General features: G+C 58.2%; 1 protein-coding gene across 1 annotated transcript in view; it reads left to right on the top strand.

The window, feature by feature from the left end:
* The first annotated feature begins 15,668 nt into the window (after positions 1-15,668).
* Positions 15,669-23,600, top strand: part of CACNA2D4 (calcium voltage-gated channel auxiliary subunit alpha2delta 4) — an 80,052-nt gene continuing 72,120 nt past the window's right edge. Inside the window, exons 1-3 of the mRNA XM_065888233.1 lie at positions 15,669-15,790; positions 19,656-19,737; positions 21,061-21,177. Coding sequence (XP_065744305.1) covers positions 15,669-15,790; positions 19,656-19,737; positions 21,061-21,177 — 321 coding nt within the window. The remainder of the gene's footprint in view (positions 15,791-19,655; positions 19,738-21,060; positions 21,178-23,600) is intronic.

Here is a 23,600-nt window from a genome sequence, read left to right as displayed (position 1 = left end):
TGACGCCTCCGGGGCCAGATCCTGATGCTCCGTGGACGTCCGCCTCTTGTGTCCCTGGGGGTCGGTGTGTGGCTTTCAGCAGAGCCTCTCCTGAGGGCTCCCCCTCCTCGGGCAGAGCGGCTGTGTCTCTGCGTGTTTCCCAGACGGGCCCCCTGGCGAGCCCGGCCCCACTCCGGGTCCTCCCGAGGGAGGCAGCGGCACTTGGCACTGGGCCCCGCAGATGTGTGCCTGGTGGAACAGATTGAAGCGGGGTGGCGACTTCTCCGGCTGCCGGCGGGACCTGCCCGACGTGGGCACCTGGAGCCAGAGCGGCGGAGGGCGGAGCAGGGCCCAGGAGACCGGCTACTCGGCCTCTCCCTGCTCTGCACGTCCGCGTCCCCAGCGAGAAGACGCGGGGTGGTGGACTTGCTAACAGAAGGTAGCGCCTCACCCTGGGGAGCTCTTTGCTGCTCCAGGCCCAGAAAGCCCAAGACCCAGGCGCCACTGTGGCCGTTTTGTGCACGAGAGTTGGCCCCGTGGGACCACCCCTGACTTGGGGTGCGGGCCCTTTTCTCACAGGCCCTGGGGTACCTCCCTTCTCTCCCTCACACCCCACCCCCGGGGGCAGAGTGAACCTCTCCACTCAGCATGACATCAGCTGAAGCCCAGAGCCTTTGGGATGGCTTTTGCGTTGGACAGAGGTCCTTTCCGACCTGAGGCCAAGGGTCCTGGGCCTTCGGCCTCATCCTCGTGCCACCCAGGTGCCCGTCAGCAGGGTGACCACGTAAGCAGTCATCCAAACGAGGCTGCTCTGACCATGAGCTGTTAGTAACCGCGCCGGCCAGAGGCCCGGATGCGGGCATCCTGGGCCCACGGGAGGGGTGGTCCCCACCTGCGTCCCCGCCCAAGTCCCCGTGTACCCAAGCCACGCAGGAGGTGGCCTGGACTCGGCCCGAAGGAAGTCGGGCTGTGGGCGAGCGGCACCTCGGGGCCTGGCTCCGGGGCACGTCTGCCGTGTGGAACGTAAGCCAGGCCCTAGCCACAGCCTCCTTGTCATCGAAGGGTTTGAACTTTCAGCCCTGACAGCCAGCTTCCTTTGTCCTTTGAGGTCCTTCCTTTCTGGTTAAGATGTAAGTTCAGGGAAGGCCACCACCAAAGCCGGCCAGGGTGCTGCAGGGTGTGAAATGGCCACCGCTTCCTCTGCCTCCGCGCCCAGGACAGGGATCTTCGAAGGACACTGAGTGGCTTTGCCGTCTGTGTTGCCTCCACGGGGTCACGGGGCAAGTGGCGTGCCTTTCCTGGGCCTCCCTCAGGGAGCCAGTGTCCCGGTGGCCACGTCACTGTTGTGGGCCAGGCTGGCCACGTGGCCCCCGCCCGCTTCCCCCAAACCTCTCGGAGCTGAGCTGCAGCCCACGCTGTGGCCTCGGCCAGCGGCGCCGATGGCCCAGGAGCGTGAAGATGCACATCCTCCTTGATTTTACTGCTGCAGACACAGGCCTGGGGCTCGTCGGGCTCCTGCACCAGGGCCCGGGCCTCAGCTCCTCTGCCGCCCCTCCCCCAGCCTCGCAGCACGCGCCCCTCCCCCGAGGGCTCAGGCATTAGTCAACCTTCAGAAGTCTGGGTTTATTTATAAAGCTGCTGTTGCCGCTTCCAGCAAAGCGTTTTACAGGCATTAATTAAGGAAGGTTCCCAGCAAGCCCAGGAGGGAAGGGAGGGAAGGGGCCCGGGGTTCTCAGAGGACCAGTTTCCCTGCTGGTGCCTCTCCCTGTGTTTCCCTGTAACTTCTCAGTCTCCTCAGGACACGCACACGGGTGCACGCGCACGCATGCACACACGTGTGCGTGCACCGGCCCCCTTCACCTGCCCCCTGGCATCCTTCCTCACTGCCTACCTGCCCTGATCGCCCTGCCATGCCTCCCTGACCCGTGCTGCCCCGGGGGGTGCCCCGCAGTCACCCCACACCCCTTCCAAAATCCACCCCCGGGTGTCCCCACCCTTCAACTCAAGCCACCTCCCGCCCAGTGGGGCAGTCATCCTTGATTCCCTCCCGTTAGGTGGGAGGGTCCGGGACCCAGAGGGAGGGATTCAGACCCTGGTGGCCCGCCTGCACCGGGTTCCTTGGACCGCAGAGCAAAGCACCACAGGCTTAAACAACAGAGATGCATTGTCCTGCGGTCTGGAGGCCAGACGTCAGACAGCGATGCCGGCAGGGCTGGTTCCTTCTGGGGGCCGCGAGGAAGAGCCCGGTCCGTGCCCCTGCTCACCCCCCGTGGTTTCTGGCCATCGGCAGGGCTCCTCGGTGCTCAGAAGCATCGCACTGGCTCTGATTCACCCTCACGCGGGATACCTGCCTCTGCCTCCAATGTCCCCTTCGTAAGGACGCCTGTCGTGTGGGACTAGGGCCCTCCCTGCTCCTCCGAGCTCCAAATGAGGTCACGTTCCCAGGTCCTGGGGGTTAGGGCTTCAGCATACACATCTGGGGGGACACAGTTCAACCCAAACCACTATGTTCCCGAAACACCACAAATCAGGGGGCCCTCCCAGACCAAGAGTTGTCACTGGTGGCCTGACTCACACAGAAGGGTTCCTCCTCAGACACCAGGGTGAGCACTGCTGACTGATGGCTGGGAGTCCTTAGCTGGGACCTCTATTTTCACAATTTCTCTCTCAGTCCCTGTCTTGGGCTAATCAGTCGTACGCCTTAGTGTATATAGCCCTCCGTTATCGGTTTGAACAAGAGCGCTTCTCATTCTGGTCATCTCTTCCTGTGCCTGCCCTGACCCCGAGTCCAGTCCCTTCCTTCCCAACAACCCACAGCCCTTCTGTTGAGCCGACGTGGGCCCTGCTGTTTGCACATGTGCTTCCAAAGCGTGTGTCGTTCTGTGCGCGTGAATGCGTTTCATTTGCGTGGAGCTGTCACGCGTCCACATCCACCCTGCAGACCCTTCGGCGGACGGCTCAGTGAGCCTTACACACACCTGTACGTGCATGTCCGGGTGCGTGTGGTGACCCACGCCAGGCTGAGCCGTAGAACATGTCCTGCCCGGCCTCCACCAAAATCAGCCCCCGAAGAGCCCAGGCTTCTGACTCCTGTCATGGTAGATTCCTTTCCCGAATTTCACAGGCATAGGTAACGCAGCCTGCGGTCTCCGTGGCCTTCCCACCCGCCTTCTGCACGCAGCTCCGCCCTCACTTCTTGTCTGAGGCATCGGTCTCAAGAGCCTCTGACCTGCCAGACCTGTGGGTGGGCCTTCGAGGGCATGTGGCCAGGGCTGCCGTGAACATTTCTGTGCACGGCTCCTGGCGCACGTCTGGGCTTGTCCCCGTGGACGGAGGGGTCGCAGGGAAGCAGGCCCCCTGATGGGCTGCAGGTCATGCCCTGTGACCCTCCCCGCCAGGAGCACAGCCAGTTCTAACAGGTCCCCTCTGGCGGGGTGGACGGTGTCCGGTGGTCTAGTCTGTGTTTCCCAGGTGACCCCAGGTGGGGAGCACGGATGCTGCATGTGTGGTCCTGGCCGCTCACGTGTGGTCTTGGGGACACGCCCGAGCACTTCCTAGCCCATTTTTCAGTGTGGATTTGTCTTCATCCGCTATGTGTCCCCGTGGAGTCTCTCTTACTGGAAAGGGAACCACGCCTTCTCAGTGGGCCGTTGCCTTTCAATCTTCTAATGGTGCGTTCTGACACAATTATAAATGCTCTTAATCTTCATGAAGCCTAAGTTATTAATTTTTCTCTTACAATTAGTGCTTTTTGTGTTTTAAGAAATCCGCCAAGCCCCGGGCATGTATTTTTAATTTACGTCACGGCTCTCGTGTTATAAACCTCCCTTCCTCCCACTAGGGCTGTCTTCACTCCTCCTCCTATGCCATCCACACGTCGAATCTGCCGTTTCTAGTCACTCTTGACTCTCCACCACGTGACTGTTTGTCTCCGTTCCCTGCGCTCCCCACGCGGTCACCCCTGTGTCTCACTGGATGACACTGCTGGGGAGAGAAGGTGCTCGGTACAGGGAACACCTCTGTCCTCACACTGGATGACTGTGCAGAACCTGGTCCCCGGCTGACCACCCGCTTCCCTCTGCTGTGTGACTTTCCCACGTCTGTGCAGGATGGCCGAGGAGGGGCTCCAGGCGCTGGGCCTGCAACACGAGACCTGGATCCGCAGGCCTGGGAGGCGGCCTAGGAACCTGCTTTTCCCGCAGGCTCCCTGGGGGATTCTGACCTGCCACCAGGGAGGAGGATTGACCGAGCGCTTACTATATGCTGGTACTGATCTAGGCGCTGGGAATAGTGAGCAAAACAAACAGTATTCCTCCCGCGAGAAGAAGATGGATAATTAGCAAGAGAGACAAGTGAACGACATACGTCCAGCAGAGACGCTGAGGAGGATGGCTCCAGCAGGTGCCGTGAGGGCTGCCCTGGGCCGGGGTTGCAGGAAGGCCTCGCTGGGAGGGAAACGATGGAGCAAACTGCCGACAGGCCTCGGGGAACGAGCCGCGTGGGCGCCGGGGAAGCGCGGGCGGGCGGAGGCCACGCCGCTCCCCACCCGCTGATGCTCTGCAGCTTCCTTGCGGACCGGCTGCGCCTGGAGCGTCGCTTGCTGTGCCCAGACCGTCCTGAAACCCTGAAGGGGACATTCACTGGCCGGAGACGGCCCGCTGCCCACCGTGCTGCTTGATCACACAACTGCCGTCCCCCCACCCCCGGTTCCAGCAGGCCTCAGGTTTGGGGGACACTTTCTGCCACCACATTCTCGGGGGAGGTGGGCCCGGCCACAGCCAGGAGGGGAGTTGTGATTGGTTCGAGCTGGTCATGGCTGCATGTCCTTCAGGGCGTAGAGTGCAGTCCGGCCACTGCAGAATGAAGGAGTCTGCTAGGTGATGTCTACAGTGAGGGGTCCTCACGGATGAGAGGAGCACAGGTAAAATCAGTCCCCCTTCTCCTCAAAGATCTTACCACATCTGAGTGCAATGCCTGGAACAGTGGCAGCCATCCTGTGACCATGAGGGGAGCTAGCTTGAGGACAACCCCAAATACTGAGGATTCCAGGGAAAAAATGGAGGAAATGGGATCTTTGGTGACACCCTTCAGCTGCTGTGTTAAGCTGTTGGGAGCCAAGAAGTTTTCGCCATTAGAAGATGGCCGACATCCTGCTTCTCTTCCTGCTTAATGAGATAAAAGCCCGCGCCTAAAAACGAAAGCCCGCGCTTCCAACGAAAGCCCGCGCACGCAGCACCAATGATAATTTGCCAAGTACTTCCCTTATTCTGGATCCCGCCCCCCTTTCTCTGTACTGTATAAATACAGCTACTGCAGCAATAAAGGTTTGAGGCTTGATCAGGATTTTGTCTTGCCTCCATTCTTTCGCGTCTCCTGCCCCTTCTTCTCTTTTCAACCCCTACAGGTTCCTCCTCGGACTCACAAGGATTTGTCCTGCTGGTCGGGACTCCCGGGGACGCCCGGGGCCGTGCACATTAAGCAACCCTGGAACCACCTAGACTTCCCATGTGAGACTCTGAATTGTCGTTATCTAAGTCAGCTGCCTAGAGGCTTTTCTGTTACTTTCAGCCCAAAGCACCAACTGAGACCCACTCCTTTCCCACGCCCTTGGCATACTTAGGGTGCTCCTCTGACAGCTCCCTGAAGATGCAGGCCAGGAAGAGTCTACTTTCTACTCCTAGGACCTGGGGCCCACGGTGTTGGGGACTCTCAGGCTGCTGCCAGACTTGTCCTCCTTCACGGGGCACAGAGCCGGGGCAAAGGCCAGGGCACACTGCTCCAGCCCAGGGTACCCACACTCCCCTCAGGTCGGAAGGTTCTCTTGTGTCTGCCTCCTCGGCAGCCTGTGGGCTTCCCCAGGGGTAGAAACCACCGTCATCCTGGTGGCCCTGAGCCCCAGCCCGCTCAGAGCCGGTGCATGGCAGGAGCTCGAGAAACGGTAGAACAGGAAGAGAAAATGAGCAGAGAAATGGGGAGGGGGGAGCAGGGGTGGGAAAGTGAGGAGGGGGCCCGGGGACGCCTCGCAGGCAAAGCTACACGGAATGTGGCTTCCCCGGGGCACCGGCAGAGGTCCCACGAGGGGAGAGGTCAAGGCTGTGAGCCAGAAGGACAGAGACCAAGGGACCCAGAGGCCAGTGGTCACGGCCAAGTGAGCCTGCCAGCACCTGGTACCAGAGGCCCGTGGCGCCCTCTGCCTCCTGCCCCCGTGCTCTCCCCCCGCTGCTGGGAAATGAGGGCCCGGCTTAGGCTTAGGTGGCTGAGCCTCCAGCTGTGCTTCCCTAAACTGCCATGAGGCTCCCCCAGTGCCAGTAGCTGCCTGTGTCCGCTCACCTCCACCACTCATGCCGCGGCTCGGCACAGCTGCTGACGCGGGTGGAGGAGTGCACAGACGGCCCCCGGGGATGCTGCTGCCACACACGCTTCTCAGTGGCCCGCCCCTCCTTCGCGGGCGACTGGGGGAGGACAGTGATGGGATGGGGAGGGCCGGGGGGCCACAGCACCGAGTGGTGAGTGGGCGCTGCCCAGCGCGGTCAGTGAGTGGGGACGCACTGCACGCCGTCCCAGGCTCCCAGCCCCGCGGGGCAGGCACCACTGCCTCGTCCTGTCTGGGAACTGAGAGTGAAAAAAACCGAGGGGCTCGACTCTCGTTTCCCACTTGAACTTCTGTGACTCTGTTCCCAAGGCAGAGCTAGGGGCCCCTTCCCCAGTCCTCTGAGGCGCTCAAGGGCATCGTGGACTGGAACTCCAGCCCACCCCGCCCCGAGGCAAGACCCGGGACGTCCCACTGGAGGACGCCGGCCAGTGAATGAGCACATCCTCCCTGCCCTTCCTGGCGCACCTGTGTTTCCTCCTCTGAAGGAGGGGCACACCAACTCCCCTGAAGGTGTCCTGGGGGTAGAGATTTGCCCATCAGTCCTTGCACGGGAAGAGAACTTACTTGTGACTAATAATAGGGAACGTTTCTGAGTGCCAAGCTGTGAGCTGAGAACTTAGGCAGAATCACATCCATACTCAGGGCACGAGGTAGGCATGCTGCCCGCGACACCCAGCCCCTGCTCTTCCTTGATAACAATGCCCAGCCCCAGGCGAGACACCAGGACTCGTTAAAGGGGGTGGGGCCATCCCCCTCCCATCTCTCCAGCCTACCTTGCAGCTCCTGTTAACTGTGCATCTCACTTCTGGCCAGTGGATCAGAGCTTAATCTGCCAGCAGAGGGGGCCAGTGAGATTCTTGGGAGACTGCCTTCCTGCTAAAAAAAAAAAAAAAGAACAGAAGCATCTGGCAAGGCCCTTCTTCTTTCCCCTGCCTCGAAATCAGGCGTGATGTCTGGAAGGGCAACAGCCATCTTGTGGCAATGAGGTGACAGGCATGAGGATGAACGCAGTGTGCAAACGAGGGAAAGGTGGAGAGAGGGAACACCCAGACCTTGGCTCTGTGCTGACAAGTCCTCATTTGTTAGGTGGGCTTCCTGTTACTTGCACTCAATACACCCCTGCAGGACACAGACAGGAAATGTCATACCTGTTCCACAGACAATAAAGACGGGGTGCCCTGGACAACAGAATGAGGAAGAAATAGAGCTAGATTTCAGACCCAGAGCCCGGACACCAGAGCCTGAGCTCTTATTGCCTATAAAGTTTGCTAAACAAATGACTCATATAAATAAGATTGCAAGGAAAACATTTACCTTATTTAAAAGGGTAATTACAGGCTAATTACAAATGAGTCCTGCCTTCCTATTAAATCCAGTGCAGTGGCCCCAGCTCTCAGGGCCACTGTGTCCTTCCCCGGCCATGGTCACTTGGATGGCCCCTCACGGGCAGATCTGGGACTCACCAGGCTGAGCAAATGCAAACCCTGTTCTGATCCAGGCCATCTGCCGTGGGATGGGGCCTTAGGCAGCCTGCAAGGACGCCACACCCCAGCCCAGCCTGAGCCTGCGAGGGAGCCTCTGCCCTGAGCCCCGCCTCCAGTTACAGGCACTTTCGGAGCCCCTCCCTGAGCTGCCACTCCAAGCCCACTTGGTCAAGACTTGACCTTAGCCTGAAGGACGGAGCCTTTGGCTTCCCTCTGTGTCCCCACAGTGAAGCTGCTGTCCTGTCCTGTCCCGGCGGGTGCTGCTTGGCCTCTGGCCTGGACCATGTCACATTGCCAATGCCCCACGTCCCACCCACAGCCTGTCAGATGGGGCACACGGCCTGGCTCAGAGCAAGCCCTCACTTGTGGGTCAGGGCAGGGACTCGCTGGCTGGTAGCTTGAACTTTCCCTTGCGCGCTGTTCCTGGGGCTGAGAGAGCGTGGAAATTCACCAAGTGCTTTACCACAAGTCCCCCAGCTCCCCAGGCCCCTCGGGCCTCCTCCCCTCCCCCTCCCAAGCACACTCACTTCCTCCAACTGTCCTCTTCCAGGTACTGATAGACCCAGCAGGTCCCCAAGGGGCCTGGCCAGCCTGTAATTAGCCCGCGCCCCCTGCGCCGGGCTTCCAGGAGCCTGAGACTCTGCAGGCAGAAGTCGGGGAGCTGGTGTCCTGCGGCGAAGGCACCGGCAAATCTAGGCTGACGCTGTCACCTGTATCCCAGCCGCGTTTCCTGTGACCGGTAGGGAGGATGCCTGTGGGACTAGAGGAGGCGCTGTGAGTTAGACACGCAGCATCGTGGCCTTGCTTCTCCGCCGCTCCCCCCAGGTTAAGAGCAGGCTTGGCTGTGTGTGGTTAAATGCATTGGGAATCTGAGCACTTACTCCCCCCTCAAATCTCTAGAAGCCAGAACCCGCACTTTGTAGCAGCGGATGTTTTAAAATGAGATGCAGTCTCTGGGGGACCGAGCAGTGGGTCCAGACTCTGGCTCTGCCCAGGGCAGCTGTAGATCCCTCTCCCTTTTCCCCCACTTGTTAAAAAATTGTGATTAAAAAAAAAACCCACATAACATAAAATTTACCACCTTAATCATTTCTAAGTGTACAGCTCAATACAGTTAAGTACATTCACATCATTGTGGGACCATCTCCAGAACTCTACATCTTACAAAACTGAAGCTCTGTCCCCGTTAAACATGAACTCCCCGTCCCCTCCCCCAGCCCCCGGCCTCACCCTTCCGATTCTCTATGATTTTTTACCTCCTCCAGGGACCTCACGTAAGGGGAATCGTGCAGCGCTTGTCCTCATCGAGCACAGCGTCCTCAGGTCCATCCGTGGTGTAGCACGTGTCAGAATCTCCCTCCTTTTTAAGGCTGAGCCACATTCCACTGCGTGCAAAGACCACACTGTGTTTCTCCATCACCTGTCAAGGGGCACTCAGGCCCTTCCAGCTTGTGGTAACTGCGGGTCATGCTGCTCTGAGTGGGTGCAGGTATCCGTGACATCCTCTGGCTCATCGGAAGATGACGGGGAGACGGATGCCCCTGCGTGGCTGCTCGGTGGTTTCCAGGCCGGGCAAGGGCCCTGGGGGGGCTCCTCGGAGGCCCTGGAAGGGAGGGGAGGAAGAGCCCTCACCCTCACCTCCTCCCAAAGTAAAAGCTTTGGCTTTTGCTCTCAGTAAGGTGGGCAGCTGCTGGGGCTTCTGAGCAGGGTGACGTGGGCTGACTTTAAAAGGACTCTCAGGGGCTTCCCTGGTGGCGCAGTGGTTGAGAGTCCGCCTGCCGATGCAGGGGACGTGAGTTCGAGCCCTGGTCTGGGAAGATCCCACATGCCACGGAGCAACTGGGTCCGTGAGCCACAGCTACTGAGCCTGCGCGTCTGGAGCCTGTGCTCCGCAACGGGAGAGGCCACGACAGTGAGAGGTCCGCGCACCGCGATGAAGAGTGGCCCCCACTTGCCGCAACTGGAGAAAGCCCTCGCACAGAAACGAAGACCCAGCACAGCCCCAAATAAATAAATAAATAAAAGGACTCTCAGCGGCTGGGTTTAGAATGGACGGAAGAGGGGTAAGGGCAGAGTCGGGAGGCTACCTGTCAGAGGCCCTGCAGGAAACAGGCGGGACACTCATAATGGGATAATTGGGGAAAAGTTTCTTTTCAAACGTACGAATGGAGACGGCACACAGAGTAACCCAGGGCTTAGGAGCAGCTGGGCTGTAACTTCCTTCCAAGTCATGGGAAGGAAGGAGTTACTCCTGGAGTCTAAAGGGGGTGTGATGGTCAATTCCATGTGTCAACTTGACTGGGCCACAGGCACCAAATGTTTGGTCAAACATCATGCTGGTTTTGACCATGAGGGTGTGCTCTGGGTGAGATGAAGAGTCTATAGTCTATAAATCTATAGACTTGGGACGTCCCCGTTAGCCCAGTAGTTAAAACTCTGCTTTCCCACTGCAGGGGGCACAGGTTCAATCCCTAGTCAGGGAACATGCTGTGCAGTGTGGCAAAAAAAAAAAAAAAAGAAGAAGAAGAAGAAAAATAAATAATAAATAAATCTATAGACTCAAGTAAAGCAGATTGCCCTCCCTGGTGTGAGTGGGCCACGTCCAGTCAGTTGAGGGTCTCAATGGAACAAAGGGTGACCCCTCCTGCAAGTAAGACAGACTCCTGCCTGACAGCCTTTCAGCTGGGACATCGCTTTTTCCTTCCTTTGGACTTGAATTGAAACATGGTGGCTCTCGGAGGTCTCCAGCTGTCAGGTCTTTGGACCCCAATGACACCACCGCTCTCCACGTCCCCGGGTACACAGCCTGAGGCTTGGTCGGCCCCACAATCGTGAGAGTGCATTCCCTGTAATAAATCTGTTTCCCTTGCTATACACATCCAACCGGTTCTGGCTCTCTGTAAAATCCTGACTAGTACAGGGAGGAAGCCATGCGGGGGCGGCCCGCAAAGAGGAGTGGTAGTGTTGGGCCGGCCTGGGGTGGGCCTGCTCTCTCCAGGCTCCTGCTGGCTCCTTGCTGGACTCGGCTGAGTGGTCCATACAGGCGACCCCCGTGGGCGGGGCAGGAGCCTGGACACCAAACAGAAGGCGCGAACATGCGCAGAGGGCAGGACGCTGCCGTGAGCCAGGGAAGGAGCCGGGCTGGCCGGGGCCCCGGAGGCCTGGGCTGGGCAGTAGTGGGCGGGCTCCGGATGTAGTCACAGGGCAGAGCCGGCACGAGAAAGAGGGGTCACGGCTGGCCCCAAGGTGGGTGCGGGGCAGCCAGAGGATGGGGTTGCCAGTGACCGAAATAGCCTTCTTTGCCTCCTGCGAAGATTTCTTTGGAAGAAAGGACTCAATTGCTAAAGAAACTGTTATGAAATCCCTCTGTGATAGTTGACGTTTTGTCGACACACATCCCTGTATCGCCACCTGTCCTCCTCGCCGTCCCCTGGAGCACGGAGGGGAGGGATTCAGCGATCGGGGAGACTGAGCCTGGGTACAGGGCCTCCAGTACAGCTGCGTGTGTTCACAGTTGCTGGATGAAGGAAGGAAAATTGATGTGGAATGATGGGAACTACTGACCTTTCCTCCTCTGCTGTGGAGCTAAGCCTGGAGCCCTTATTCCTTCTATCTGTCTGTCCTTCCACTGCTCAGAGGACATGTGGGTGCTCACCAAGAATTGCAGTGCAAGGGTATGTGCAGGGGGCGTGTGTGTGCAGGGGGTGTGTGCAGGGGGTGTGTGCAGGGGCTGTGTGTACACAGGGCAGGCAGGGCTGGGGGCACACACTTCTCTCCCGCAGTGCAGGCCCGGGAACAGCTCACTAGCCAGCGCTCTCTGGGCAAAGGTGGGAATGTGTGGCCTGTGTACACAGGAGCTGAGCTTGGGTTACAGACTTTTTACATCTTTCGTGACCCTGTTCTTCTTCCTTCCTGTCCCCCCACCTCCCTGTTCTGCCAAACTTGTAAATCACTATTGTCCCATGGATGCGGGGTCGCAGCGGGTGAGGTTTAAGTTTGATTTTGGAGAGAGCTAATATAACCGCTGCCCAGTCTAGGAACAGCCTGACTTCCCCCAGCGTCCTCTCCCCTGTTCCTGTCTCTGCACCCCTGATCCCTCACACCCTCCCCCGCTCCCACCCCACTACCCTCGAGGTGGCGGTTTTAAGACAGGTGTGCAAATGTTTGCTGTTCCTCCCATTGAGAGTTGGAGCCCGCATCTGCTCCCTCGGAGCCCAGCCCAACCTGGCTACCAAGTGGTAGCCCGTGAAATACACGAGGCGAGGCTCCGTGACTTCCAAGGCAGACCACAAGGCAAAGGGTTCCACTGCGTTCTCTTGGGATCTAACTCTCAGAGCCCAGCCACCGTGCTGTGAAGAAACCCAAGCAGCCCCTGAAGAGGGAAAGTCGGTCTCCCAACCCTTGGCCCCTGCTGAGGTCCCAGCCAACAGACAGCACCAAGCTGCCAGTTGTGTGAGCAAACCACCCTGCAGGTGGATCCTCCAGCGCCCGTTAAGCTGCCCCAGCTGACACTGCATGGGACAGAGATGAGCCTTTCCTGCTGAGCCTTGCCCAAAATACCCATTTGGGAGCTAAATAGATAATTGCTTTTATTTTTAAGCCATTAATTATAACTTAGTATGCAGTAATAAACAACTGATATCTCACTATTTCCTAAAAAGTATGCACAACATAGTATGCCCATGGTTTCCTACTATTGTTCCTTCTATTTCTTATATCCTATCTGTTCCTTATAATGACCCCTTCAAGAGGCTCCTATTGGTGAACTCCTATTCATCCTTTAAAGCCCAATTCAAATGTCCCTTTCACTATGAAGCTTTCCCTAAAATTTCTCTCCCTCTTTTTTCCACCATAAGGAGAAAATGATTGTCCCTTCCACTATGGTGACAAATGCATCACTTATGCCTCACAGCACTCAGCTTGATTTAGCTGAGTGGTGGGTTTGAGACCAGCCTCCATGGATAGACTCTAAGTATGTATATCAAGCATCATGTCCAGTCTTCCTTCCAACACTGTGTCTCTCATCTCCAGTGCCTGGTGAGGGGCCGACACCACGAAGATGCCCTAGGAAAGTGGGTTAAATTTATGGGGGTTGAGATGAAAGACTGACCAAGGAAAAGCTGGGATACTCTTCCCCTCATAGCCCTTAAGAATAAAGCCACATGGAAGTTCCCTCCTCCCTGGCATAAGAGATATGCCTTCCTGGACGACAGGTGAAAGATGAGCCCCGAGGTCTGAGGGCCAGAGGGCTCTCTGAGCTTGGTAATGCCCTTAGCTCTTGCTCTGGTCCCACCCTTCATTTTATTCCTGCTAAGAACTCCCTCCTCTGAAGGATTCAGCTCTGAAGTCCTCTGCCCTCCCCACTGCACCCCACAGCTCCTGGGGTTTCAAAAGGTGCTGTAGCAAGAGGGGCCCAGTAGCTGGAGTGGGCCACAGTCGGCAACGCATACACAGCAAGATATATTTTAGAGCTATTAGAAAGGCATCTTTCTCTGCACAGCTGGTAGGGGCAACACCTCGTGCTCTACCCACCACCCTAGTTTCTTTGCAGGAACTCTGAGGGCTTCCCAGCAGGCTGGGTAGACCCAGGCCACCACCATGCCTGTAAAATGAGCCATGTGACATTGACAGAGATTTCTAGCAGGTCCCAGGCTTAGACTTTTAGAGTTGGTCATGGCCGCGGTCAGCAGGCGCTAGAACGGGAGGGGCCGTTCCGGGGGTCACAGCTCCCGTCGTGTGGGGATGGTCACCCACAGTAGAGACAGAACACAGATACACAAGTGGAGAGGAAAGTGAGCATTTATTTAAAATGGAAGAGTCCGGAGGAGGGATAAATTAGGAGTTTGAGATTAACAGATACCCACTACTAGATATAAAATAGATAAACAACAAGGACCTACTGTATAGCACAGGGAACTATATTCAATACCTTGTAATAACCTATCATGGAAAAGAATCTGAAAAATATATACGTGTATATCTATAACCGAATCACCTTGCTGTACACCAGAAACATTGTAAATCAACTATACTTCATTTTTTTAATTTAAAAAATTTAAAATTTTTAAATTAAAAAAAGAAAATGAGTCACTCCAAATCACAAATTTTAAGAAGTTGATGAATACCACAAAAATCACAAAACCTAGAAAAATTACACGTTCTTTTTATTTATTAATTGACCAACACGCCTCTATGGTAATTTTTCTAATCTTGGTACGATTCGTAATGAAAGATACGCAGAATCCATCTGAAACTCACGAACAACTCAAGTGCCTGTAGAGATCACTGCCCCGCCAAGCTGAGCCTGGGAACGGAGCCCCGCCCACAGCGCGGACTCCCCGCCGGGGACACACAGGCGTTTGTCATGGGGACACTTGCTTCTCCTGGCATTCCTCTGTCGGTGGCAGCCCTGCGAGCCGATTTGCTGGAACCAGCAGGTCTGTCAGGACAAGATACACCAAGAAGCCCTCTGACCCGTGGAAGGCGTGGACTGTGGCCTCACGTGGTGCTATCACCAGTTTGGACCCACAGACATAAGAATTTTGGTCAAATTCTGTCATGTGTAATTCCCGTCGGAAGAGGAGACAGCGTATGGCATGTTTACAGTTATGGACGGTCAACACCAACCGCTTCCTCGCAGGAGAGCCAGGCCCCCTGCTGGCAGCTTCCGGCTTTGGAAGAATCTTCCGTGGACTGGCTCGTGGGCTCTTCTCCGGCCCCTCCCGCGCGCTGCCAGTGGGGCACTGCGGGGCGTTCACGCGGCAGCTGGGTGTCCTGTCACGAGGCCAGCAGCCCCGAAGGCAAGCGGTGAGTGTCCCTGGAGCCGCCCTGCCCTGGATGGCTGCACACAACTGTCTAGGTGGCTACACAAGCCAAACTGTTTCCCCATTGGCTTCCTCTTAGCTGGACCCCCAAGGCTCAGGGCCCCCTCCGGCACCACCTGGCAGAGGGGCCATGGGTCGGAGGAGAAGCTGAAATGCAGACGGACGGAGACCTTGACCAGCGGGGCTTGCACTGTCTTCCTTTCACATGCATTAGGTGCTCCAGGCAGGGGAGGGGCCTGGAGCTTCCCGGAAAATGGGTCCCCAGCCTAGAACCGGGGCAGGTGAGATGTGGGGGAGGTGAGGCCACAGGCTGTGGACGTTACCTCTGACCTGGCCGAAGTCAGCGGCCTGAACACAGGAGCCAGCACAGGGCCCCCTCTGTCCCCTAGCCTCCCCGAGCCAACAGGGATGCTGACACTGACCCCCAGGATCGTTCTGAGGTTTAAGGAGAGGGTCTGCCACAGCTCCTGGTAAGTCAGAGCACTGGACACGCATCCAGGGCCAGTGTCACTGCAGAAGGGTGCTCTCCAGGGACGGGTCTGCCTCTTTAATGCAGGAGGCTGTGCTCTGATCCTCGTGGGGTGGGGGTGAGCCAGCCCTGCCTTCTGAAACCAGGGTAATCCCGCCGAAGTCACCCCCACCACCCTCCTCCTGCTGTCAGGCGGGGATTAGAGAGGAGGCCGGTGGATTAACCAGTTCATTTTGTCACACCTTCTCCCATCAGCCGCTCTCCTGGAAGCCTGCTGCTCAGGTAGGGAGGCCCCTCTGCAGGGCAGAGAAGGGACCCCCACACACACCAGGCATTGCAGCCAGGACCCGACTGGAGGCTGGGGAACCCCAGGCTTGCCCCGACCCGGAAGGCAGAAGGCTCGGGGCCGTGCCAGGGATCTGGGCAGACAGAGCTCGGGGTCTGAGGCTGCTCTGTCCTCTCCCTGGCCTGACCCCAGCAGGGGCACCTTGCCCAGACCCCCCAGGGTCCACCCAGATCCCAGCTGCACCCACGGCAAGATGCCCTCCCACCAGTGGCCAGAGGCCTGGGCCTCCCTGCAGAAGACAGTGGTCACCCTGTGCCTGCTGTGTAGCACGTCCCTGTCCCCCACGCGGGGGCAGGCCAGGATTCCTCTGGAAACGTAAGCCTCAAGAGCCCCCCCACCCGTAAACCCTTCCCTCCCTCCCCTCCCCAGCCAACCTCAATCCTCGGCCTCCCGCAGCCTCCAGGCTCTCCCAGGGCTCGGCTGCGTGCTCCCCCTGTCTTGCCGTGAAGACCTTTTCTTCGCCGGCCTCTTCTCTTCCCCAGATCTCTGCCATATGGGGCTCACCCCCCTGCCCAGACACCTGACAGTCCTAGGAGAACTGACCACAGGGGCCCACACTGCTCCTGGGGCGGCAGGCAGTGTCCCCAGACCCTGAGGGCAAGCGAGGCTCCTTCCAGGGCCATCACACACTGAGACAGCTGTAGTAGGAGCTGAGTTGCTGGACGTGACCATCTCAGCTCCGCGAGGATTCGTTAGGAAAGATTCTGAGAGGGTGAAGCGGTCCTAAACTGACCAATAGCTCTGCAGCCGGGAGCCAGGTGGATGTGCACGGTGGGGGCCGGGGCGTGTCTCCATTCCCTTTCTACACCTGCTTGCCTCCCTCCAGTCCCCAGTCCTACATCCTGTCACTAAGACCAGCTCCAGGGAAGCTATCGGTCATTCACACTTTGGTATAATCTAACTTAACGCGCGACTCTCTGGGGGTGTCTGGCCTCTAGTCCTTAGTTCTGGCGGTTCCGTTAAAGACAGTTCTGATCCGTGTGGGAGCAGAACATTCAGGACTGAAGGGGCTACCTGCTCATCACACCTGAGCCCAAGAGGACAGTCAGGCTATTGCCAGCCTCGTGTCTTACAGAGGGGGTCCTGCAGCCCCACGAACGCCTGGGGTTTGCGTGGAGCTGAGCTAAGTGCGGGCTTTGAGCAGCTCTGTCCCCGTCGAGGGGTCCCACCTCTAGCTGTTACAGGCCTGGTGCTGCCAGGCGCTCCGCAGATGACCCTCCAGTCCACACAGTGAGGTGGGGAACGGTCTCCTGACTCTGCAGTAGAGGAAACGAGCTCAGAGAGGTCAGACGGCCACCCCACACTCACGCAGCCTGCAAATGGCAGTGCCACACTTGAACTCGAGTCGGCCTGGCTGGGACCTCACCTCCACACCCACTGCCAGCCTGAACTCTTCATGGTGGGGGGAGGTGTTGAGAATAACCTTCATCCCGGAGCACACCCCAGCTAACAGTACAGGCAAGCTCCAGGGACAGGCTGAGTGCCGGCTAGAGATGGCTGGAGCCCAGGCCTGCGTAGAGGGGACCGGCCACACGGGGCGCCCGAGCGTCCGCCGAGGGGAGGGCCCACCACCCTGCAGCCAGACCTCCCCCTGGCTCCGGATCCCTGCCCCCCAGTAAATCCTTCCCAGTCTTTCCGCCCGGAGACCGGCGCCTCCCCCACGCCTTCCCCTCCCACTCAGGGCTCAGCTTCTCCTGCCTGCCCGGCTTCTCCCGCCTCCCAGATCTGTTCCCACCAGGACCCCCAAAGATCTCCCCACCCAACCCAGTACACACTCCTGGCTTCACCTCCTGGCCTGCTCCGGACACTCGGCTCTCCCTTCTTGAGTCTCAGCGCTCTCCCGGGTCTGCCCCGGCGCCCACGTTAACCTTTGTCTTTCTCTAACGCCCCTTTCCCGCCGTCGGCCCCGGGAGCGCCGCTGCTGCCCGGGGTTTCTCCTTCACTCACAGACCTTCTCAGCCAGCACCCCCTCCTTGTGAGCCCGTCCGCCTCAGAATCCCGGCTCCCACCCACCAACAAGTGACCCTCAGCCCTGACTCCACCTGCTAGACCCGCATTCCGCTGCCGCGGGCTGCTCTTCCCGAACATCACTGGAGCTTTGAAATTCAAGTTTGTGTCTTTCCAGATACAATACGAGGAACTTACCTGGCAGTCCAGTGGTTAAGACCTTCCAGTGCCCAGGCTGGGGGAGGGGAGTCGGATGCAGGTTCGATCCCGGGTGGGGGGAGCTAAGCTCCCACCTGCCTCGCAGCCAAAAAACTGAAACATAAAACAGAAGCAATATTGTAACAAGTTCAATAAAGACTTTAAAAATGGTCCACGTCCCCCACCCCCCAAAAAAAGATGCAATGTGTTGTGTGCTTTCTGGAGCTGGGCAGCTCACAGCTGCCCAACGGCACCCAGTAGCCCCGCCGCAGGGACCTCACCTCCTGCCTCTCCCACGCTGCATGTGTCACCTTCTGCCCTCCCCAACTTGTCCCCCGATCGTCCTGATAGTCTTAATTTTATCCAATAACACCACCATCGATGCAACCACCCAAGCCGGAGACCTGGAAGTCGTTTTGTTACCGAGTCCAAGCTTCTACTGCTCACCACACGACAGGCCAATCAATCGAAAGACGAGTCGTTGGGGCAAAGAAATGGCGACTCTATTCGGAAAGCCAGCAGACCGAGAGGGTGGTGGACCAGTGTCCCAAAGACCCAGCTCACCCGGGTTAGATTTCAGGCTGCTTTTATACTAAAAGGGGAGGCGGTGTGTTTGGTTGTTGCCAACTTCTTGGTGCCAGGAATCCTTTGTTCTTACAGCTGTCCACACAGGTCGGGTCATGATGTTTATAAACCTCCAACAGGGAAATTCCCTGGTGGTCCAGTGGTTAGGACTTGGTGCTCTCACTGCTGTGGCCTGGGTTTAATCCCTGGTGGGAGAACTACAATCCCCCAAGCCGTGCCTCTCAGCCAAAAAAAGAAAAAAAGAAAAACCTCCAACAAGGAAATGTTACTCTCTCTTCTGCAACTTTTTATCTCTATATGTATGAGAAGTGTTACGCCTTTAAAGGTCAGGGTCTTGGGAATGGGCTCTCCTGTGTATTTCAGGCTCTAGGCAACCTTAAGTTGTAGCAAAAGCAATAGAATACAGAGGTTAAAATAAAAGAAACGGATCCGCTGTGGAGTCAGGTTTGTTCATCCCTGTTCCAGTTTTTGACCCCTCCAAGCTCCTCTATCCTCTCTACCTAGAGTTCTCTGCCAAGTCTCTTTGATGGGGGAGACTCTCCCAGACTTCAACACTGAGTCAGAGCCCACCTCTGGCAGGAAGCCTTCCCTCACCACCACCACCCCTCCCCCAGCTTCGATGGTGCCCCTTCACACGTGGATGGCGCCCTCTGTACATGGAGGGGTGTCGCTCTAACTAACTGTCCCACAAAGGCAAAGACTGGGCACCGCTCATGCCCGTGCACGATGCCCAGCACATAGTAGGGCCTCGATAATTGTCGGTTGAGTGACCGAACGAATGCTGACCTTGGCATGATCACGTGGGGAAACTCCTTTTGCTCCATCTGGAGAAGCTCCCTTCTCCCCGCGTGGCCGCGCCCCCAACCAAGGGCAGGATCTTGGGGCACTTGTGGGGACGGGTCTCCCCGTGAGGCTGCCTCATCCCCCCTGCCCGCCAGCCCTGGCCTCTCAGACTTGGCTCAGAGCCTCGGCCTCCCTGCCTCACGCGCCCTGCGCAGGGCAACTGCGGGACGACTGGCCGAGGAGCTGCAGCTGTGTGAGTCCTCGGGGTCCCCCACCCTGCCTGGTCAACCCCGACCTCCTCCCTTCTTCTGCAGCCCTCTGGGGGCGGGGGGGTGGGCTTGGCTCCGGGCGGTCAGCCCCTGCCCCTCAGCCAAGGGTGTTGGGATCACAGGGTAGCTGCTAAGCCTGATGGGTCCTCTGGGTCCCTGCCCTGGCCGGTGTGTTTTCCTGGGTGTACGTCAGTGTGTGTGATTGCGTGTGGGCCTGTGCGTGTGTATACGTGTGTGTGTTACGTGTGTCCCTGCATGTTTGTGCAGGTTTGTATATGTGCGTCGGTGGGCGTCTCTGCATGTAGACACTTGCCTCCTGTGTGTACGCATCTCTGCGTGTGTCTCCTTGTGTGGGTTCACACGTGAGTGCACACACACGTACTCCCACCGTCCTGCAGAGTGAAGCTGTGGGCGGACACCTTCGGCAGGGACCTGTATGACACTGTCACCAAGTACTCGGGCTCCCTCCTGCTGCAGAAGGTCAGTGACCGCCCCCCCTCACCCTGGGGCTCCTGGGGCAGCTGGCATTAAGCCGACCTGGTGGAGAAGCAGGATGTCTGGGCGTGAGGGCTCCTGGGGGTCATCTAACCCAACCCCCATTTCAGAGAGGGAAACTGAGGCCCAGGGAAGGGAATGATTTTCCCAAGACACAGAGCAAGTCGGGGGGTGGGGTGCGTAGTACGGTCGGGTGGCCAAGAGTGTGGTGTCAGCTCAGGGGCCCGGGAAGCCCACGCCTAGATGGGATGGGGGGAAGAGATGGTGGGGTGAGGAACAAAGGGGAGAAGAAACAGGAGGCGGCGGACCGGACACAGGCCTGCTGCCTCGGGGTGGAGAGAGGTCGATGGGAAGACCCTCGGCCGGAGAGCCGCCCACCCAGTGCTCGACCTGCCGCCACGTCTCAGGGCACTGGAGAGCCACCGGGGCCCAGTGAGTCCAGTCCGGCCCTGCCTGGCCCCTGGGCAGGAGCTGAGCTGCCTGTGCTCAGGCTGACAGCCGGCTCCTCACTCAGCCCTCACAAGCTCCCATCCCGCTGGTATCCCGAATCCCCGGCCAGTGCTGAGGATGGCGCTGCCGTCCTGCTGCGAGTCGCTGAGAATCAACATTCGCCACCTAAGCCTCACTGCAGCTCCAGCACCGTTTTCTAAGTGCTGCGGAAAGGGGAGCCTCCGGCTCTTATGGCCATGCTTGTCCCCTCCCCCAGGCTGGGGGCCCGCTGTCCTGACCGCAGGGCCGCAGCAGCAATGCCGGCTCCCCTCGCCACCCCACACATGCTCCCCCCACCCTGTGGCCGTTCCGGGTAAAAGCCTTGAACGTGACACATCTTACAGTTTGGGGAACTGAGTAACTCGTGCCCAGGTGGCACCCAGGACACACGGTGAGGGAGTGCCTCCCGGGGGCCCAGATGGCGACTCAGCGGCCCTCTTAATGCCCCCAGGCCCACTGGCCGAGAGTCAGGCAGCACCCACCCCTGCAGCGCACGGGGGGCGCAGACACCACGAGCCTCACAGCCCCTGAGAGCAGCCCCTGCGCTGTCTGTGTGACCTCGGTCAAGTTCACGACCTCTCTGGGCCTCAGCCTCCCTCTGAAGGATGTGAATCAGAGGACATCTGATAAGAGGCGTCTCTTGTCGGTTGTTGGGAGAGGTTTTACGAGGACGAGGGCCATCCTGGCCCCAGTGTGAATGCACCAGTCGGGGGGGGCAGAGGCTGCCGGCAGCCGGGGGGGGCAGAGGCTGCCGGCAGCCGGGGATAGATGTCCAGGTACAAGACGACAGGCGTGTGTCTCTCCACATCCCCTGAACAGAAATACAAGGACGTGGAGCCCAGTCTGAAGATCAAGGAGGTGGATGGCTTGGAGCTGGTGAGGAAGTTCTCGGAGGACATGGAGACCATGCTCCGCAGGAAAGTGGCGGCCGTCCAGGTGCTCAGGCCTGCGGGCTGGGGGTCTGCCCACCTCGGACACGGAACCCCCTCCCTGAGCCCCCCTACACTACCGAGCCACAAGACCCTTGTAAAGGACGGGGTGGGGGGCAAGCAGAGAGAGGGGAGGGCCGGACGGGCACCATGCCTTAGGGAACAGCCTCCAGGGTTGGAGGGTCAACCACGATGCTAGGAAGGACCCTGCGTCAGGACCTCCGTTTCAGTGACGGGACAGAGCAGAGCAGAGCGAGGGCGTAGGCGTCACGGGCTGAGTGAACGGCGGGGAGCTGGAGGGTGGGAGCGCAGGGGGGTGAGAGCAGGTGGCGTGAACTCCCTCTCTCCTCCCCCAGCCTCTCCCCTCCTGCCACACAGACCCGCCCTTCATGGCACCCAAGTGCTACCCTGATGGGGGCCCAGGGCCCAGGTGTTTCGTCACTGCACAGCCACCTGGCTTGGCCTGGTAGAAACGGGACGTGTCACTTCCCTGGCATGAAGTGCTTCCCTGACCCCTGTGCGGACCTGGCTGGTGTAAACCAGCAGGTGTCGTGTGCCAGGAATTGGCCACCCCAGACCAGCATTATCCCCAAAGGAACTCCTTTTAGGGGTCCAGGAGAACAAGGAGGGAGGAGAGGCGTCTGGGCTGTGGACCCGCAGGGGAGGCCAAGGCTGCACAGAGGATGGGCGAGGGTGGCCATGGTGGGGGGACAGGCTGCAGCCCCACCGGTGTCCACCCATCTCCCCGCCTCCCTGCAGGTTGCCGGGGCCCCCTTTCCCACCTGTGACGATTTGCAGCCTCTTCTCTGCAGGCTTAGGGCAGGGGCTCTTAGCGTCAGGAAGCAATGAGGGATACCTGGGGACCACACACAGCAGGGTAGGCTGACCCCCAGAGAAGCCAACACAGTAGTAACACCCGCCTCCTTCAGTCGGCTGGCCTGGGCGGAGTGCGGACACCGGGGCACAGGGATGCCCCTCTTTAGGTGCCAGCCCTCCTGGCGCCAGAGCACAAGAGGTCCTGAGACACCTCCAGAGCCCAGGGCGCTGGGCTCCGGGGGCTCCAGGGGCACCGTATCCTTTCCACGGCCTCAACATGGAAAACCAACCCCGGGGGCACTTGCTCTGTGGACCTTCTCCAAGCTTGAAGCCCTGCTCCCTGCTGGGGGTGCCCCAGGGCCACAGCCACAGACCCTTCTATGAGGGTGCCCCTGGGGAGATTGCCTGGGGAGTGGCACTAAGATAATCTTTGCCCCATGGAATTTCTTCATCACATCTCGGCATTGGGGGTTGGGAGTAGGGAAGCAAGGAGGGCCCTCCCTCCTTGCTGGGGATAACGCTGGTTCTGCCCAGTGTACACGAGTATAAATAGAGACCCAGAGGGCAGCGGCTCCCCCTGGCAAAGCCAGGTTAAGAGCTCTGGTCTCCTTTCCCCCACCCCCGGGTTTACTGAGGTATAATTGACAATCAAAAGTTGTGTATACTAAGATGTACAACCTGATGACCCGATACACACATCCATTGTGAAATAGTCACCCCAACCAAGCCAGCCACCTTATCCATCACTCACAAATGGTAATTGTATTAAGGATACAATGCATTAAGGATAAATGGTATTTTCCTCCCTCCCTTCCTTCTTCCCTCCCTCCCCACCCCTTTCTTTCTTTTTGTATGAGAGGTGAGAACACCCAAGAACTACCCTCTTAGCAAAGGTCAAGCACACCCTACAATATTGTCGCCTAAGCCACCTTGCTGTGCATCAGCTCTCCACAACTCACTCATCTTGCACAGCTGAGACTCTGTACCCCTCGACCAGCGCCCATTCCACCCTCCCTCAGACCCCGGCAACCACCATTCTACCCTCTGTTTCTAGGAGTTTGACTAGTTTAGATCCACACGTAAGTGACTTCATGCAGTATTTGCCTTCCTGCATCCAGCTGATTTCACTTGGCCTGACGTCTTCCAGGTGCATCCAGGTTGTCACAAATGGAGGAATTTCCACTTGGAAATAGCCCAAATGTCCACCAACTGATGAACAGATAAACAAAAAGTGGACATCCATAGAATGGAATATTATTCAGAAATAAACAGAAATGATCCCACGTGCCTCAGAGCAATTAAGCCCGTGCCCCACAGCTACTGAGCCCGTGGGTCACAACTACTGAAGCCCGTGCTCCTAGAGCCCGTGCTCCGAAACAAGAGGAGCCACCCGCAGTGAGAAGCCCGCTCGCCGCAACTAGAGAAAGCCCGCGCGCAGCAACGAAGACCCAACGCAGCCGAAAATAATAAATAAATTTACTAAGAAAAAAAAAGAAATGAATACATGTTAAACATGTCTGATACATGTTAAAATATGGATGAACCTTGAAAACATTGTGCTAAGTGAAAGACTCCAGACACAAAAGGTCAAATACTGGCTGACTCCACCTTGTC

Source organism: Phocoena phocoena, chromosome 11, assembly GCF_963924675.1.
Source record: "Phocoena phocoena chromosome 11, mPhoPho1.1, whole genome shotgun sequence".
Lineage (NCBI taxonomy): Eukaryota > Metazoa > Chordata > Mammalia > Artiodactyla > Phocoenidae > Phocoena > Phocoena phocoena.
The sequence above is the reverse complement of the archived record's forward strand: the minus strand, read 5'-3'. Positions and strand labels throughout refer to the sequence as shown.